The following is a 17,500-nucleotide window of genomic DNA, read 5'->3' as shown; positions in this document are numbered from 1 at the left end:
TGTGTGCGTGTCTATTATTTGTGTGTGTGTGTGTGTGTGTGTGTGTGTGTGTGTGTGTGTGTGTGTGTGTGTGTGTCTATCTATGTCTGAGTCTGTGTGCGTGTCTATTATTTGTGTGTGTGTGTGTGTGTGTGTGTGTGTGTGTGTGTGTGTGTGTGCGTGTCTAGTATTATTTTTTCCATGCAGGGAAGAAGGAACCAAAGGCCAGGCCCTCGCAAACTCATTCATGTCTCAATAATGTCTACAATTAACACAGTACCCCCCCTCCCAGCCCCCCAGGAGACACGAGGGCTGGTCTGACCCCCTAGATGCGACCCAGTTCGGCCCTGCTTGCCCTCAGCCCTACCTGACGGGGGTGCCAGTGAACGAGGACTGTCTCACCGTGAATGTTTGGTGTCCCGTGGTGAGTATGAGCTATGTATCTATCTGTTTATCTGTCTATCTATCTCTTCACCGTCTGTATCTATCTATCTATCTATCACCTCCTGTGGTAAGTATGAGCTATGTATCTATCTGTTTATCTGTCTATCTATCTCTTCACCGTCTGTATCTATCTATCTATCTATCTATCTATCTATCACCTCCCCCTCGTGGTAAGTATGAGCTATGTATCTATCTGTTTATCTGTGTCTATCTATCTCTCGCCCTACCCTCTGTATTTATCTATTTATCTATCTGTCTATCTATCTATCTCTTCCACTACCTTCTGTATCTATCTCTCTCTTTCTCACCTTGCCCCCTTCTCTCTCTCTCTCTCTCTTTCTCTCCCTCGCTCTCTTTTCTCTCTCATAAAGACTACCAATATACTCCCGCAATTTTTTATTTCTTCAATTTTTTCCTATATACTTTTATTCGGAAAAATATAACTAAACTTATATATATATTTTTAACGCCACTGACTCATATGCCGGCTGTTTTTTTATTTTCCTCCCATATATCCCCAAGTACAGTGAGATATTGGCAGAAAAACACCTGTATATCAGAAAACACACCTGTATATCAGAGAAAAAACACCTGTATATCAGAGAAAAAACACCTGTATATCAGAAAAAAACACCTGTATATCAGAGAAAAACACCTGTATATCAGAGAAAAAACACCTGTATATCAGAAAAAACACCTGTATATCAGAGAAAAACACCTGTATATCAGAAAAAACACCTGTATATCAGAAAAAACACCTGTCTATAAAAACACCTGTATATGAAAAAACACCTGTACATCAGAGAAAACACCTGTATATCAGAAAAACACCTGTATATCGGAAAAGAACACCCGTATATCAGAAAAAAACATAAAAAACACCTGTATATCAGAAAAAACACCTGTCTATGAAAACACCTGTATACAAGAAAAAACATCTGTATATAAAAAACACCTGTCTATAAAACACACCTGTATATCAGAAAAAAACACCTGTCTATAAAAAACACCCGTATATCAGAATAAAACACTTACCTTTATCCTTAATTACAGTGAGATATAGGTAAAAAAAAACACCTGTATATCAGAAAAAACACCGACTGCACTTTTTCCTCTATATCCTTAAGTACAGTGAAATATATCTAAAAAAAAACACCCAGAAAAAAACACCCAGATACCAGGAAAAACACATATATATACAGAAAAACACACACCCAGATATCCAGAGAAAAAAAAACACCGATACAGCTAAACCCCGCTTACATCACAAGTCTCTCCCGGTCAGAATGTGTTTTCTTGTGTGTGTGTGTGTGTGTGTGTGTGTGTGTGTGTGTGTGTGTGTGTGAGGGAGAAAGGTTTTAGTCTGTGTGTGTGTGTGAGGGAGGAAGATTTTAGTCTGTGTGTGTGTTTTTTTTTGTGTATGCGTGTGTGTTTTTTAACCCCCCAAACCCCCCACAGGCTCCCCAGAGCTACCGGCGTTACCCCGTGGTGGTGCTGTTGGAGGGGGAGCTGTTCCTCACCTCGGCCCCCTCGAGGTTCCCCGCCCAGGACCTCGCCGCCGCAGACCTCATCGTGGTTTCCCTTAACTACAGGACCAATGCTTTCGGTAACCCGGATATTTTTTTTTTTTATTGAATATTAGAAGGCTGTCTTACTTCAGGTCTCTCTCTCTTTCCCTCTCTCTCTCTCTCCCTCTCTCTCTTTTTCTCTCTCTGACTTTAACTTCACTCCATCGTCATATATATTTTCTTTCTATTTATCTTTTTATCTGTGGCTTACTTGTACACATTAATTCATGTTTAATATTTCAACACAACCTGAGTTAACCTTATCCACTACACACCCACCTGACTTCATCCCCCTATCCCAAGCCTATCCCAAAGCCCCGTGGTTTCCTTCCCCAGGCTTCCTCACGTGGCAAGACCGAACCCTTCCCGGCAACCTCGGCCTACGTGATCAGTCCCTCGCTCTACAGTGGGTGGCCGAGAACGTGGACAAGTTTGGCGGTGACCTAGGGAGAGTGACCTTGTTAGGGCACTCGGCAGGGGCGGCGTCGGCAGGGTACCATCTAGTGAACACCAATGGGCAGGGTACGGAAGGGGAACGGCAGGGGAAAGTGATGATGATGATAGTGATGATGATGGTGGTGGTGAGGATGATGATGAGAAGGAGGAGGATTTGATGATGCTGGTGATGATTATGATGAGTATGATAATGATGGTGATGGTAGTGATGGTGATGGTGGTGATGATGATGATGATGATGATGATGATGATGATGATGATGATGTCTTTTATCTCCAAGCTACCCAGCAGTTCCCTACCTTCATGTGTCGCTACTGACCTGCTTCCTGACAATAATAATAATAATAATAATAATGATAATAATAGTACTCTTGATTATAACTGACCAACCAGACGATGATAAGGACGATAAGATAACAGCCTCAGACATTAGATCCTCCTCCTATCTATCTATCTATTTACCTATCTATCTATAACCAGACGCCTTAATCCAGTAAGAGGTGGCCACAAACAAATCCCCTCCATGTCGCCTTATCTGCTGAAATTTCACGGCCCCCCCTCTAACTTACATCCACTCCCCCTCTCTCATGTACAACTCCATCCCTCCATCTCATCCTCGGAACCCTACTCCCTCAGGACCCTTCCAGCAGATGATCCTGATGTCTGGGTCCCTTCTCTCCCCCTGGGCACAAAGTCGGTACCCACGAGACGCCGCTGAGAGACTGGCCGAACACCTGAACTGCGGGTCGGGATTCGGGTCCGCCTTTCTCCTACGGTGCTTCAGGGACAGAGACACACAGCAGATAGTGAAGGCCGTGGAGAGGCTGGTGGAGGTTAGTGGTTAGTGGTTAGGGGTTAGTTGTTAGCCTCTTCTCTCTACCTCTTATTTTGTAACTATACTAAGAAGCAGCGTCTGTGAAATATTGCTTTTTGATGGGAGACTCACGTAGGATTTCTTTTTCCTTTTCTGGCATAATTTTTGCTTCCATGGCCAAGATTGATGTTATAGGCGATGAAGGAAGCTCCCTAACACCTCTAATACCCTCTAACCCCTCTAACTTCCTTCTAACCCCTTTCAAAATCACCCCCAACCCCACCCCCACCCCAGGACGGCAACCCACGGTATCTCTTCGCCCCCGTTGTCGACTCCGGGTACCTGCGTGGGGGCGAGAGTGTGGTTCCGCTGGCCCCCTTACCTGCCCTGCTTCGTAACGCCAACAGAAGAGTCCCGCTTCTCATCACCCTAGCCCAGAATGATGGATCAGTCGTGTTGTGTGAGTTAGACTGGATTTCTCAAGTTAATCTGTTTTCCATAAGTTTAATCTGGTTTTCTTAAGTTAATCTGGTCTTTGTTAAGTTAATCTGGGCTAATTTGACATAGCCTAATCCTGCCTCACCTTGCTTTACCTGATCCAGCCTAATTTAACCTAGCTTGTATTATTTATCTATTCGTCTATTAATCATCGGTCTATCTATCTGTCCCTCCCCTCAGCTGTGAAGGGAGAGATCAGCCAGATGACCTGCCTGTCTGTCTATCTATTTGTCTGTCGATCTACCTGTCTATCTCTATTTATCTATCCGTCTATCTATCTATAAATTTATCTATGAGTCTATCTTATCTATCAGTCAATCTATCTGTTCATTCATCCATCTATCTATCTATCCATCTATCCATCAATCTATCCATCTATCTATCTATCTATCTATCCATCCATTCATCCATCCATCCATCCATCCATCCATCCATCTGTCTGCCCATCTATCTATCCATCTATCTATCCCCTCAGACGTGAAGCGCGAGATCTGCCACATGACCCTAGATGACCTGACTCGTTACGGCCGCGAGGTGCTGGTGCCCCTCGTGACGCGCCTGGGGGCAATAGGAGCTCCGGCCGTGGATCGGATGGTGGAATATGCGTACCTGGACAAGGCGGAAACCAAGCCGGAACTGGTGACCGAGATTGTCAAGGTGGGCGATAGATAGATAGATAGATAGATAGATAGATAGATAGAGAGGTAGATAGATAGATAGATGGACAGATAGATGGGTAGATGCATATAGAAAGATAGATAGATGGATGATAGATAGATAGATAGACAGATAGATGGGTGGATGCATATAGATAGATAGATAGATAGATGGGTGGATGGATATAGATAGATGGATGGATAGATAGATAGATATATATAGAGAGAGAGGTAGATAGATAGATGGACAGATGGATGGATTGATAGATAAATAGATAGATAGATAGATAGATGGGTAGATAGATAGATAGATGGGTGGATGGATAAATAGATAGATAGATAGATGGATGATAGATAGATAGATGGATGGATAGATAGACAGATAGATAGATGGATAGATAGATAGATAGACAGATAGATAGATAGGTAAGGAGGTGGGGACAAGGTGTATACGTAGGGAGGTTAGTTTATAGATAGATAGATAGATAGATGGTTAGATAGACAGGTAGAGACAGAAAGAGTAGGTAGGCGGGTGATATGATTGGGAGGCAAGAGAGAGAGAGAGAGAGAGAGAGAGAGGGACGGGGGGGGGGAGGAAAAGTGTGATGGAGAGGGATGTGGCGTGAGAGAAGAATGACCCTCTCTCTCTCTCTCTCTCTCTCTCTCTGGAGGACGAAGTAATATACGAGTGTGTGTGGGTGTGTTGTTTATAGGAGTGTGTAGGTGTGGTGGAGAGAGAGAGAGAGAGAGAGAGAGAGAGAGAGTCAGGAAAACAGTTTACTCTTTCCTCACTTTTTTTGGTCCAAGTCAAAATTTTTCCTCCATAGATTAAAAATAAAGAGAGACACCAACTCCCCCTCGTCACAAAATCTTAAGAATCTCGTAAGCAAATTATACTTAGTTATCGCCTAGTTATCAGGGTAAAGGAAAATGATAAATAAGATAAAGTTCCATCCCTAGTGAGAAAGATTGCGTAAGATCAGAAATTATCGTAAGTAATAATGTTTGAGAAATAATGATCTTTTCTGGATTATTGTGGTTATTATCTATTGTCAGGTCATTATCAATTATTATTTTTGCCGTCGTCATCATTATCATCATTATTGTCACTTATTATCATCATCATCATCAACATCAACATCAACATCATCATCATTATTATATTCATCGTCATCACCGTCTTAGCCATCATCATCATCATCAACATCAACATCAACATCATCATCATCATTATTATTATCACTTATTATCTTCATCGTCATCACCGTCTTAGCCATCATCATCATCATCATCATCATCATCATTCCACCCATACTCCCACCACCTACCCTACCCTTCCCTTTCCTTCCCCAACCTACCCATTCCTTCCCTAACCTTCCCTTCCCTTCCCCAACCTTCCCTTCCTTTCCTTAACCTTCCCTTTCCTTCCCTGACCCACCCTTTCCTTCCCTACCCTACCCTGACCTACCCTGACCTCACCTGACCTCGCCTACAGCTCTTCACGGACGCCCTCTTCAAAGCTCCTCAGATCAAGATGGCAGAAGGAGCGAGTGGGAGAGGCCTGAGCACCTACCTGGCCGTGAACACCTTCCTGAGTAGAGATATTTACGCCACGCACGCTAATATCACAGGTGAGACAGAGAAAGAGAGAGAGAGAGAGAGAGTGAGAGAGTTTATTTGTGTGTGTGTGTGTGTGTGTGTGTGTGTGTGTGTGTGTGTGTGTATCATCTACCTGGCTATCAAACTCATTCTCTCTCTTCATCTAGGGGCATCAATCATTCTATCATTTTATCTATCTATCTATCTATCTACCTATCTATCTATCTATCTATCTATCACTCTCCGTATCTCCATCCCGGCCAGGTGCACTCCACGGGTCTGAGCTGGCATACCTGTTCGCACCGTCAGCGTACCGTGGCCTCTTCAACCTGCCCCTCACGCACAACGAGGAGCGAATCAGCAACAGCCTCAAGCGTATGGTGTACTCCTTCGCCAGCACGGGGTCAGTTGAGGTCAAGGGGTTAATTTGAGGTCACGAGGTCATTTTGAGGTCACGGGGTCAGATGAATTCACAGGGTTTATTTGAGGTCACGGGTTCAGTTGAGGTCACGGGGTCAATTTGAGGTCACGGGGTCAGTTGAGGTCACGGGTCAGTTGAGGTCACGGGGTTAGTTTGAAGTCATAGCTTAACGACCCCTAACTACGCTATTTTGACCTCTTGATTATCTTCTTTCTCACCTTAATGACCCCCAATTACCGCTATTATGACCCTGACTATCTTCCTTTATCATTAGTATCATCGGTGTATCTTTATTAGATTTTTCCCTTTCCCTTTTTATTTTCCTTTATTTCCCTTAATATTTCCCCTTATTCCTGGCTCCTTCCCTCCTTAAACGGTAATAGAGTGGGGAAATTATCATCGTTGTTATTACCTCCGCCATTGAAGTTGAAGGAGCTTATGTATTCACCTCTGTTTTTCTGTCTGTCTTATTGTCCACATGATATCTAAAAAAGTTATTGATGGAATTCAATTATATTTAGTTAATATTTGGATCATGGGTAGAGGAAGAGTTTATTAAATTTTGGTGGTGATCTGAGCTGTCTGGTATTGGTGTTGGAGGAGGTATACGCTCTCTGAATGCGCTTAGCTTGTCTCCATCATCAATCCTGCTTCCTTTGCACCGCCACGTCCACAGCCAACCCGTCTTGAGCCAGTACGCACCTCGCTGGGGACGCTTCACGAGAGACACACCCACGTACGCGTCCTTGGAGTCGGGTCAGATCCACCAGGGGTACCAGACGCACCAGGTGGCTTTCTGGAACCACCTGCTACCGGAGATGGCACAGCTGGTCTCCCTCCCCACCACCACACCGGGATCCAGCACCACCTACACGGGGACACCCACCTCAGGGCCCCAGAGTGAGTGGGGGTGGGGTGAGAGGGAGGGCGAGGGAGTGGGGGTGGGATGTGAGTGTGGGATGAGCGTGTAGAAATGAGTGTGGAGGATCGTGAGTGTGTGTGTGTGTGTTTGTGTGTGTAAGTGTGTGTGTGTGTGTGATGTTCCTCCTCTTACCAGTAACTTCCTTTGAGCTAGATTAATCCATATCAGCATATCTCAACAAAATCTTAAACACTAGAAGAGAATTACAGACTAAATATCCTATTGCATTGTACGACATATAGATTAATCCCACCATTCTTTTAACAGCTCACATGTACGATTAATAAGTTACTTTGCATTAAGATATGGTAAGAGTAAGGTAGCGCAAAAGTGTCATTTTCTCTCAATATCGTATTTTTTTCCTTTCCTTCTCTTGCCTCCCCAATACTCTTTGCACCTCTTGGCCTGTCCTCTCTCATCTGCCATTTACTGTTTCTCATCTTGGCCCCTTTACCTCAAATTTATCTTCCCTCAATTCCCCTCACATCCTTATACCTCATATACTATTATTTTGCTCACTCCCCTTATCCTCGGCTTTGTCTTCACTTATCTCCTTATCGCACCATTTCTTTATCCCTCTGTATTCTTTTTTTTACATCTCCTCGTCCCCCTCTTTCCCCCCTGTGCCTCTTACCCTGTGCCTCACCCTGGCAGTCATCACGCCAGGGCTGGACACGGCGTCGTACCAGTCAGCGGTGTGGGTTCTGGTGGCCATCGTCTTGATCCTGCTCGGCATCATCGTCGCCTACATCGTGTGCTCCCGCCGACGCAAGATGCTCAACTCTGGCACGCTGAATGGCTCCTGACAAGACGAGGCGGGGGGCGGCGAACGTGCAGTCTACCGGCGCAAGCAAAGCACCATACACGGACGCAGCAGGCAGAGCGAGTTGCCGGAGACTTCAATGACCACGTCGGAGGAGGAACCGGAGACCCAGGAGCGTTCCAGGCCCAAGAAGTTAACCTACTTTGGGTCGCGAAGGCTAGAACGGAGGGAACCAGAGGGCTTTGATGCCACGGAGAGCCTCCCTTCGAGTATCCCAACCTTTGTGTCCCGTACAAACCCACTCATGCACCTCAGTTCGCTGCAGGAGGAGGAGGACATAACACAAGCAGATCTCCCGCAAGAGTCCTCAAGTTCTTTCGGCCGCTGTAAGGTCAGGTTGTCGAGCTTCCCCAAGGACAGCTACTGGTTCAGGTCTCAGAAGGATCGGGAGGACTCGTTCATGGAGACCCGAGCCGAGACCATCTACAACGACCACAATGGGGACGGGGACGACAGCATATCCCAAGGCAGTCGTAGTCGTCGCGGATCGAAGGTCGTTTTTGTGGGAGGGGGTGACACCTCCTTCTCCTGAGACACGGGGGGGACAGCCGAGACTCATATTTTTCTCTTACACTGTCTCGAAACTTCTTTTGGGTCAAAATCTATACATTTAAACCATCAAATCAAACCCAAGTGAGTTTGTTTTCTATTTATCTATTGTTTTTAATCTATTTAACTATTGTTTTGATCTACGGTACCTGTCTGTCGATCTCGGCTGTGTATTGTTGTGTCTAGCGAACTCTGAGCCTGCAACATCGAAGCACAAGTGACGAATCTTGCTGGTTTCCGAGACTGCCAAACGCGTAGTGTGATGCCGCAAGAATGAGGAGGTTATAAGATGAATTTGTGCCTCCCGCCGCCCCTTGCCTTAGTATAAAAATCCGCTCATCAGTACGTACATACATTCATAAACACACACACATACACACAGATACATGTACACAAGACCACAAATTAACAATCGACTTTACACACACACACACACACACACACACACACACACACACACACATCACTTTATCAGTGTCCTAATTTTTTATTAATTAAATTAAGCTTTGTTAATAGCGTTAGTATTAGATTTCTCGTATTTTCCATTGTTGCCAGTAGTAGTAGCATTATTATTATTATTATTATTATTACCTGTTCCATTGAAATAGCAAGGAATAGGGTCAAGATGAAGATGATGATGATGATGGAAGCGATGGTGTTGATGACAAATAAGGTAAATTATCATAAAAACTATCATCATCATCATCATTATCATCATCATCATCATTATTTTTGTATATATGGCCACTTTCTTCGGCTTGTCCTTCTGTACCTGAGGAATTAAGAATCTAATTTTTCTGGACGAACCAAACACTGCCGCCTTTTTGAGAATTCAGAGTCTTTTTATAACCTCCAGTGATTTTTTTTTTTTTAATTATTATTAAATCTTAGACTCCTTGGTTTCTTCTCAAATTGGAATGATTTTTTTTCCCTTAATTTAAAAAAAGTATTTGGAGAGCCAGGTGATGATAATAAAATGTGCAAATAATTAGGATAAGAAGGGAAAAATGAGAGAGAGAGAGAGAGAGAGAGAGAGAGAGAGAGAAGGGAGGGGGAGGAAGGAAAGAGGAACGAAAAAGAAAGAAAAGAGAAACAGAATGGAGAAGTGGAGGAAAGAGGGGAGTGAAAAAGAAGATAAAGGAGAAGAGAGAGAGAGAGAGAGAGAGAGAGAGAGAGAGAGAGAGAGAATACGAAAAAGGGCAAATTATAAAAAGGGAAGATGACAGATAAAAAGATAGGAAGATAAGACATTACGAGAATAGCAACTAAACAGGTTTAATAATTCCAAAATATCACAATAAAAAAGATATATGTACAGAACTCATGGAAAATATAAACTAAAGGAAGATTACAAAATACATTGCAAGGAAAATTGAAAATAATGTCAGGGAAAATATTCTAAGCAAACTCGTACCTAGAAATCTAAACAAACAGCAAAGAAATAAACATACTTATACTCTACATAAATAACGTACAAAAGGAAATTAACCAGCCATATCCAGAAATAAATCGCTAAGGAGGAGATGTTAGGGAGACGAAAATACGAGACCTAGTGCGCTTACTCTAGCCTGATCAAGATCCCTAACCCCCACAAAGTCAGATTGAAGGATCCTTTTTTACTAGTAATCAAGGAGACTCATTGCTTCCATGGCTCTAAAGCTTATCGAATTTTACGTAACTATTATTTTTGAAGTTATGAGAGTTGCACAGTTCCCTCAGGTGAAAATAATATTGGTTAGAGCTGGATCCGTTTAGTATGATTTACCTTTTTTTTTTGTTATTTTGCCATCGCCACCTGATTTCATTCATACGAACATCATAGCTGCCTATCTATTTCTGTCTACTTGGACGTGGAAGCCCATCTATTTTCCTCTATTTATCAGTCTTGCACCATCTAACTCGCTTCAGGTTTCAGTATTTAAGTTACCGCTAACATATATCCATTTTCTTCCGTAAACATTCATAGAAAACTTATTTTAAATCGGAAACTACACTGTTTGGTGTCAGGACCAACCAAATAAAATGGCGAAGGTAAAAATGGGAGCATACGCCATGAGACGCTTAGCCACGGTGCTCATGTCCGTAATTGAGGTCTTTGAGCTTGTGGTAGGTTTTTCTCCAAATATTCTGGGATACAAGGCCTCGGCATCATCCAGGTTACCACTTACCTTCTTCATCTTAGTTTTACAAGCTTTGGGCAGATTTTTTAACTCCTTCACTTTCTGTACCAGAGATATGTCCTATGCTGAGTAGATCTGCCTGGGATAATAGGAATAAAAACAACAGCAACAACAAAAATAGGGATTAATCCCCGAGCTAGACCTCATCAGATCATATAGCCCTGCTAGGGTTACAGGAGAGCGATACCCCTCCCAGCACAGCAGCCACCGGGCGGGGCGCGAACTCTCGACCTCACGATTACGAGCCCAACACCCTACTACCGCGCTCCCCGGGAATAAAAACAAATTAACATTGTTTTCAAGGCATTATAATGTCGTTCACTGACCCTCTTGGTGTAATGCTGCTTTTTTCATATACTCTCGCCACATTTACATATCTAACTCAACTTGGATGATAAAATGGATGAGATAGCCTTTGCAGTGCAGGGATTGATTGCAGCTCCACCTCATACCCTCTGGGGCTGCCAAAGAGGTGCAGTATATCAGAGAAAAATGCAAAAGACGGATGTGTTGATGTAATGCTGCTGATATAACTGGCTGGCCGTACTGTCTGGGTGTAGGGATTCCCGTATACAGTACACGAAAGTAAACCTCTGAGTGTAGATGTAGAAGAATACCATAGCAGATGTACTTAATTCTCTTTTTAGTGATGCAGAGGGAAATTGTAATGAACTCACGACGAGATATGGAGAGGGAGAGAGAGAGAGAAAAAAAAAAACTTTACCCCCACTCGAATTTCAGGGGGGGAATGACTTCCTCTCCCCCCACCCCCACTTCCGGCACCTGGGCTAAACATAAACAACGATTTATTATTATTATTATTATTATTATTATTATTATTATTATTATTATTATTATTATTATCATTATTATTATTACTTGTGACATGAAGCCTCCCACATTACATCAGACGCTACCTGAGACGAAAGCAATTTACCTATTGCATTTATTTATTTATTATTTATTTATCAGGCCTTCCTTGATAAATAGGGACTTTCTCCATTACACCTGAGAGACACCTTGACCTGACCATCTTCCTAACACCTTTTCCTCAGCGAATGATTTTGTTACACCTTACTGTCCTCTCCTGTGTTGTGTAAATTGTAATATCGCCTTACTCTACATACATAACGTATAAAAGGGGATATCAGCCTACCATGTCTAAAAATAAATCGCTAAGGATTAGGTGTTAGGGAGCCACCCTAACCGATTTCGATAGATAGATAAATAGATAGAAACTCAGATAAACAAACCCAACATAGTTAAAACAAACTTAACATAACCAAACATAGTGAAATATAACGTAACCCACACCCACACACCCACCCCCACACACGTCCCATCCACACACACTCGCCCACAAACCCCTCCTCCACACCCCTACCACCCCCACACAAATCCATCCACACACCCCACCTACACACCCTTCCACACACACACCCACACACCCAACCCGCCCACACCCACTGACGGAAACAAGTAAGCTTCGCAATAGCAGTGACTTGCCGTGCAGTAATGTCCGCCGCCGTGTTATCAGGCCAGATTAGATAAGGAGGCAGCCGGAGATGTGAGTTTAACCTAATTTCACCTCCTCGTCATAATGCTTTCTTCATATCTCAGTTATTATTATTATTATTATTATTATTATTATTATTATTATTATTTAGACGCAGCAGAGAGAGTGGATTTACTAGAATAACTATTTTTATTTATTTATTTTATTTATTTATTTATTTATTTGTTTTGTATTCTCGGCGACACTGGAGGCTTCGTAACAGCTTTTCCTTGGCGATTTATTTTCCTTGGCGATTTATTTTTCTTGGCAATATATTTTCCTTAGCGATTTATTTTCCTTGATTTATTTTCCTTGGCGATCCATTTTCCTTGATTAATTTTCCTTGGCGATTTAGTTTCCTTGATTTATTTTGCTTAGTGATTTTATTTCCTTGACTTATTTTCCTTAGCGATTCATTTTCCTTGGTGATTTCTTGTGTTGTAGGGATGGCTCAGTGTTATCAGTAGCTACCTGAGTTATTAATTCATTTCCCGCTCCCACTGCCACAGCCGCGCCCACACAAGCAGACTGAGAGTTTATAGCGAAGGGTACTCTTGGGTTCCTTTTTTATTATCTTATTTATTTTATTTATTTATTTATTTATTATTTTATTTATTGTTCATTTATTCATCATTTATTTTGTATTATTTTTATATTATTACTTTTCATTTATTTACTCTTATTTTATTTCTTATTTTATTTATTTCCATATTTTATTTTTTACTGTTTAATTAATCTATTTATTATTTTATTAATTTATTTATTTATTCATATTATTTCTGATTATTTCCGTTGACAGCGATGAAATAGATGATGTGACTATTCTCCCACTGATGTGACTGGTATGACTGGTATGACTGGTGTGATTGGTGTGACTGGTGTTACTATTCTCCCACTGGTATGACTGGTGTGACTGGTGTGATTATTCTCCCACTGGTATGACTGGTGTGACTATTCTCCCACTGGTATGACTGGTGTTACTATTCTCCCACTGGTATTGCTGGTGTGACCCAATGGCCTTATCAGCTGGTGTTATCAGTCCAGTACAGCTTATCAGTTCACCGTCCCAGACACATGCCTCCAGTGTGGTGGTTGTGGTGGTGCGGTGGCGGCGGTAGTGCTTTGTGTGGTGTGGCAAGGTCTGGGGATTGGGGGATTGGCTGCTGGGGTATTGGGGATTGGGCATTGAGTGAAGACATTGAGATATTAGGTGTCTCGGAGATGTGTGAGAATTGTGGTACTGGTCGTTGTGGTGGTGTGGTGGTGATTGACTGGGGGATTGGGTGGACTGGGTGAATGATTGGGGTAATTAGTGCGTGGAAATTGAGTTAGTGATTGGGGTACTGGTAGCCGAGAGGCCAAGGGTGAGTAGGAATTGGGGTATTGGGTATTGGGGTAATGGCAAGAGACGAAGAGATTGAATCGATGAGGAGTATTGAGTGAGGAGTATTGAGTGAGGGATATTGAGTGAGGGGTACTGAGTGAGGGGTATAGAGTGAAGGATATTGAGTGAGGGGTATTGAGTGAGGGATATTGCGTGAGGGATATTGAGTGAGGGGCATTGAGTGAGGCATACTGAGTGATGGGTATTGAGTGAGGGGCATTGAGTGATGGGTATTGAGTGAGGGGCATTGAGTGATGGGTATTGAGTGAGGGGCATTGAGTGATGGGTATTGAGTGAGGGGCATTGAGTGAGGGGTATTGAGTGAGGGGTATTGAGTGAGGGGTAGCAAAGGGAGAGGTAAATGAACGATATTACTCCTATTTAGAGACAGAGTTGAGAGCCAGGCAGTGATTGAGGGGTACTGAGTTACATAATTAGAGATAGTGATATTGGGAGGACATTGGGCGATAGATAAATAAATAGACAGATAGACTGATAGATAGACAGATAGATAGAAAGATAGATAGATACTTTATTTTTTTATTAATTTTTTCCTTTGCAGACTAAAACATCGCAATCATGAATGACATCTTTGGCGATCTTAAGAAGCAGATCTCCACGGCCGGGTGAGAGAGAGAGAGAGAGAGAGAGAGAGAGAGAGAGAGAGAGAGAGAAGGTGGTACTGTGAGAGAGATTTCCTTTATATCACTCAAGATACTGATAATATGGTTCTCCAATGTCTTATCAGAATTTTATCAGTCTACTTCTAAGCGTACTAGATCCTTTGTTAGATCTAAATACCGTAGTTTAATATACCCTAACATATTCTTATCTAACGTAGCATACCCTAATCTAACCTAAACTAACCTAAAATAACCTAATCCAACCCAATCTAATCTAACCTAACCTAACCCAACCAAATCAAACCAAACCTACCCCAGCTCAATGTGACCTAACCCGACCCACGTTCACAGGGTCAATGTGGCTAAGATCGGCTCCGTGGCCCTGTTCACGACGAAGGTGTGCATGTTCATCACGACCCTGGCCTGTGTTCTCGTCACGGCGAAGAACTACATCGGCGATAACATTAACTGCATCACAGGCTTCGAGAAACAGGAGCACAAGGCCATAGAGACGTACTGTTTCATTGCCTCGACGTTTACAATGGTGGATCTGGAGACGCAGGTGAGGAGGGTGAGGGTGAGGGTGGTGAGGGTGATGAGGGTGGTGGTGAGGGGTGGGGGTGATGGTGGTGAGTGGAAGAATGTGTGCTGCAGAGTGAGAAGGGATAGATGGCCTAAATAGATAGGTAAGTACGTAGCTAGGCTGGAAGGTAGAAAGAGAGAAAAAGAGGGGAGAATACGCATGTGTGAGATAAAGTATAATGTGTGTGTGTGTGTGTGTGTGTGTGTGTGTGTGTGTGTGTGTGTGTGTGTGTGTGTGTGTTAACCCTCTTATCACACAGCCTAACCGGACACAGTGATAGCGTGTGTTAATGGTGATAAGATAACACATTCACAAGACGTCACAGCCTTCTATTAAGACATGAATTCCTGCACGCGATTCTCATAAGGTGTTTTTAAGAGAGTAGATAGACCTTTGGCAGATTTACAGATACACTGACTGATAGATAGATAGATGGATAGATAGATGGGTAGATAGATAGATAGATGCATGGATAGACAAAAAGATGCAATTATTTTCTTCTGTTATTATGGTTAGTAGTAGTGGTAGTAGTAGTAATAGTAGTAGTAGTAGTAGTTGTTGTTGTTGTTGTAGTAGTAGTAGTAGTAGTAGTATCATTTGTAGTAGTAGTAGTAGTAGTAGTATCATTGTTATTATTATTATTATTATTATTATCATTACTACTACTACTACTACTATTACTACTACTACTACTACTATCGTCATCATCATCATCATCATCATCATTTCCCTCTATTATTACTGATTGGCTTAGCATACCTCAGTAGAATCTAACCCCCTAACATATAAGGAACCGAACCCCATATAAGGAGATTCCAACCCTCTTCATCCTTCTGAAATAGGTTCGGAAGATGTTTTGGAGGTTCTGCCAGGGTGTTTGAGTGCGTGTAAAGGAACTATTGATTGCGTGCGTGGTTGCGTGTGGGTTCTCTTCGGCTTAGTGCTTCCGATGGTGAAATAGAGGATGGGAAGCCCGTTTACGAGGTCTAGCGGCTGTCTTGCACGCCATAAGATGATGCTGCACACACACACACACACACACACACACACACACGCATAGATAGGCAGATATACACTCGAATGAATATTGATTTCTTTAGTATCGTACCATACTTAACAGCTTACCTGTGTATTTCCTCTGCATTTTATTCCTTCCTTACTAAGTTACACATTAATCTTCACTTTTCCCCTCCCTTCCTTCACTCCTCCGCCTTTCCTTCACCCATCCTTCATTCCTTCACCTTTCCCTAACCCCTCCTTCACCCCGCATCTCTTTCACCCCTCTCCTTCACCCCGCAGGCCCCTCACCCCGGCGTGGGCCCTATCAACGCAGGTGTGGACGAGGGAGGTGAGCCCATCGAGGGTGACCAAAGACGCCACGCATACTATCAGTGGGTCCCGATGGTCTTGGTCCTTCAGGCGGTGGTCTACTATTTCCCGGTCTGGCTGTGGGGGCGATTTGACAGGAATTTCTATCAGTCTATCCTCTGCCAGCTCGATAAGGTCCACATCAGCGACCCCACCAGCTATGTGAGTGAAGGGTATGGGGGGTATTGGGTGGAGGGTATTGGGTGGAGGGTATTGGGTGAAAGGTATTGGGTGAGGGGTATTGGGTGGAGGGTACTGGGTGAGGGGTGTTGGGTGGAGGGCATTGGGTGAAGGGTATTGGGTGAGGGGTGTTGGGTGGAGGGTATTGGGGGTATTGGGTGGAGGGTATTGGATGAAGGGTATTGGGTGGAGGGTACTGGGTGAAGGATATTGGGTGGAGGGTATTGGGTGAGGGGTGGAAAGTGTACTGGGGGTGACTGAATACTGAATAATTATCTGCATTTTTTATTTGTGTAGCTCTGAGGGAAGAATAACGGTGAATTCCCCCAGTCCAGTGTATAAACTCCATATCAGTCACCCTTTCAGACAATTTTGATTATCGGAATGGAAAGTTTAAAGGCGTTAGAGTCAGGGAGAGATGGTATATAATAAAAAAATATATATATTTACGTTACTGTTCTGTCTGCATGTGGAAAAGTTTGACAGTAAATTCTCCCATTCCATCCTCCGTCATTAAAGTCCACATCAACAACCCTTCCAAGTTTGTGGGGAAGAAACTCGCTCATTTTCACACCTTGAGCAGCAACTTTACTTTTTACTTTTACCTTTACTTAATCTCATTCCAGACAATTGTATTTACCATTTGCATATCCCCCAATGTCTAAGGGTTCCAGTGTGAATATAATAAACTCTCAGGGGAATTTTAAGATGCTATATAAAGAAAAAAACATCGCTACCATCGAAAGTTCCGAGGCGTCCTCCATGCTAAAGAAAACGGGGGTCTTTGTTGACATTAGCCTATAGAGGATTCGGCGCGCCATGACGGAGAGTTCGCCACGCATTTCTATCTCGGATCCATCTCCGTGTTTACTTTGATAGAGAGTTCGGCGACTGTTAT

The 17,500-nt window shown here is 43.1% G+C and overlaps 2 protein-coding genes across 2 annotated transcripts in view; both read left to right on the top strand.

Moving 5' to 3' along the window:
* Window positions 1-8,163, top strand: part of LOC145417759 (acetylcholinesterase-like) — a 13,228-nt gene extending 5,065 nt beyond the window's left edge. Inside the window, exons 5-14 of the mRNA XM_080286369.1 lie at window positions 272-403; window positions 1,882-2,029; window positions 2,328-2,513; window positions 3,084-3,280; window positions 3,556-3,721; window positions 4,235-4,416; window positions 5,911-6,046; window positions 6,279-6,417; window positions 7,112-7,326; window positions 7,961-8,163. Coding sequence (XP_080142495.1) covers window positions 272-403; window positions 1,882-2,029; window positions 2,328-2,513; window positions 3,084-3,280; window positions 3,556-3,721; window positions 4,235-4,416; window positions 5,911-6,046; window positions 6,279-6,417; window positions 7,112-7,326; window positions 7,961-8,163 — 1,704 coding nt within the window. The remainder of the gene's footprint in view (window positions 1-271; window positions 404-1,881; window positions 2,030-2,327; window positions 2,514-3,083; window positions 3,281-3,555; window positions 3,722-4,234; window positions 4,417-5,910; window positions 6,047-6,278; window positions 6,418-7,111; window positions 7,327-7,960) is intronic.
* Window positions 8,164-14,427: 6,264 nt separating this feature from the next.
* Window positions 14,428-17,500, top strand: part of LOC145418544 (innexin inx2-like) — a 6,959-nt gene continuing 3,886 nt past the window's right edge. The window contains exons 1-3 of the mRNA XM_080286914.1: window positions 14,428-14,474; window positions 14,823-15,042; window positions 16,354-16,584. Of these exons, the coding sequence (XP_080143040.1) occupies window positions 14,428-14,474; window positions 14,823-15,042; window positions 16,354-16,584 (498 nt within the window). The remainder of the gene's footprint in view (window positions 14,475-14,822; window positions 15,043-16,353; window positions 16,585-17,500) is intronic.

This window comes from Coenobita brevimanus, chromosome 14, assembly GCF_032717465.1.
Source record: "Coenobita brevimanus isolate Jiangsu-jjx chromosome 14, ASM3271746v2, whole genome shotgun sequence".
Lineage (NCBI taxonomy): Eukaryota > Metazoa > Arthropoda > Malacostraca > Decapoda > Coenobitidae > Coenobita > Coenobita brevimanus.
This window is presented reverse-complemented; position numbering and strand designations above follow the sequence as displayed.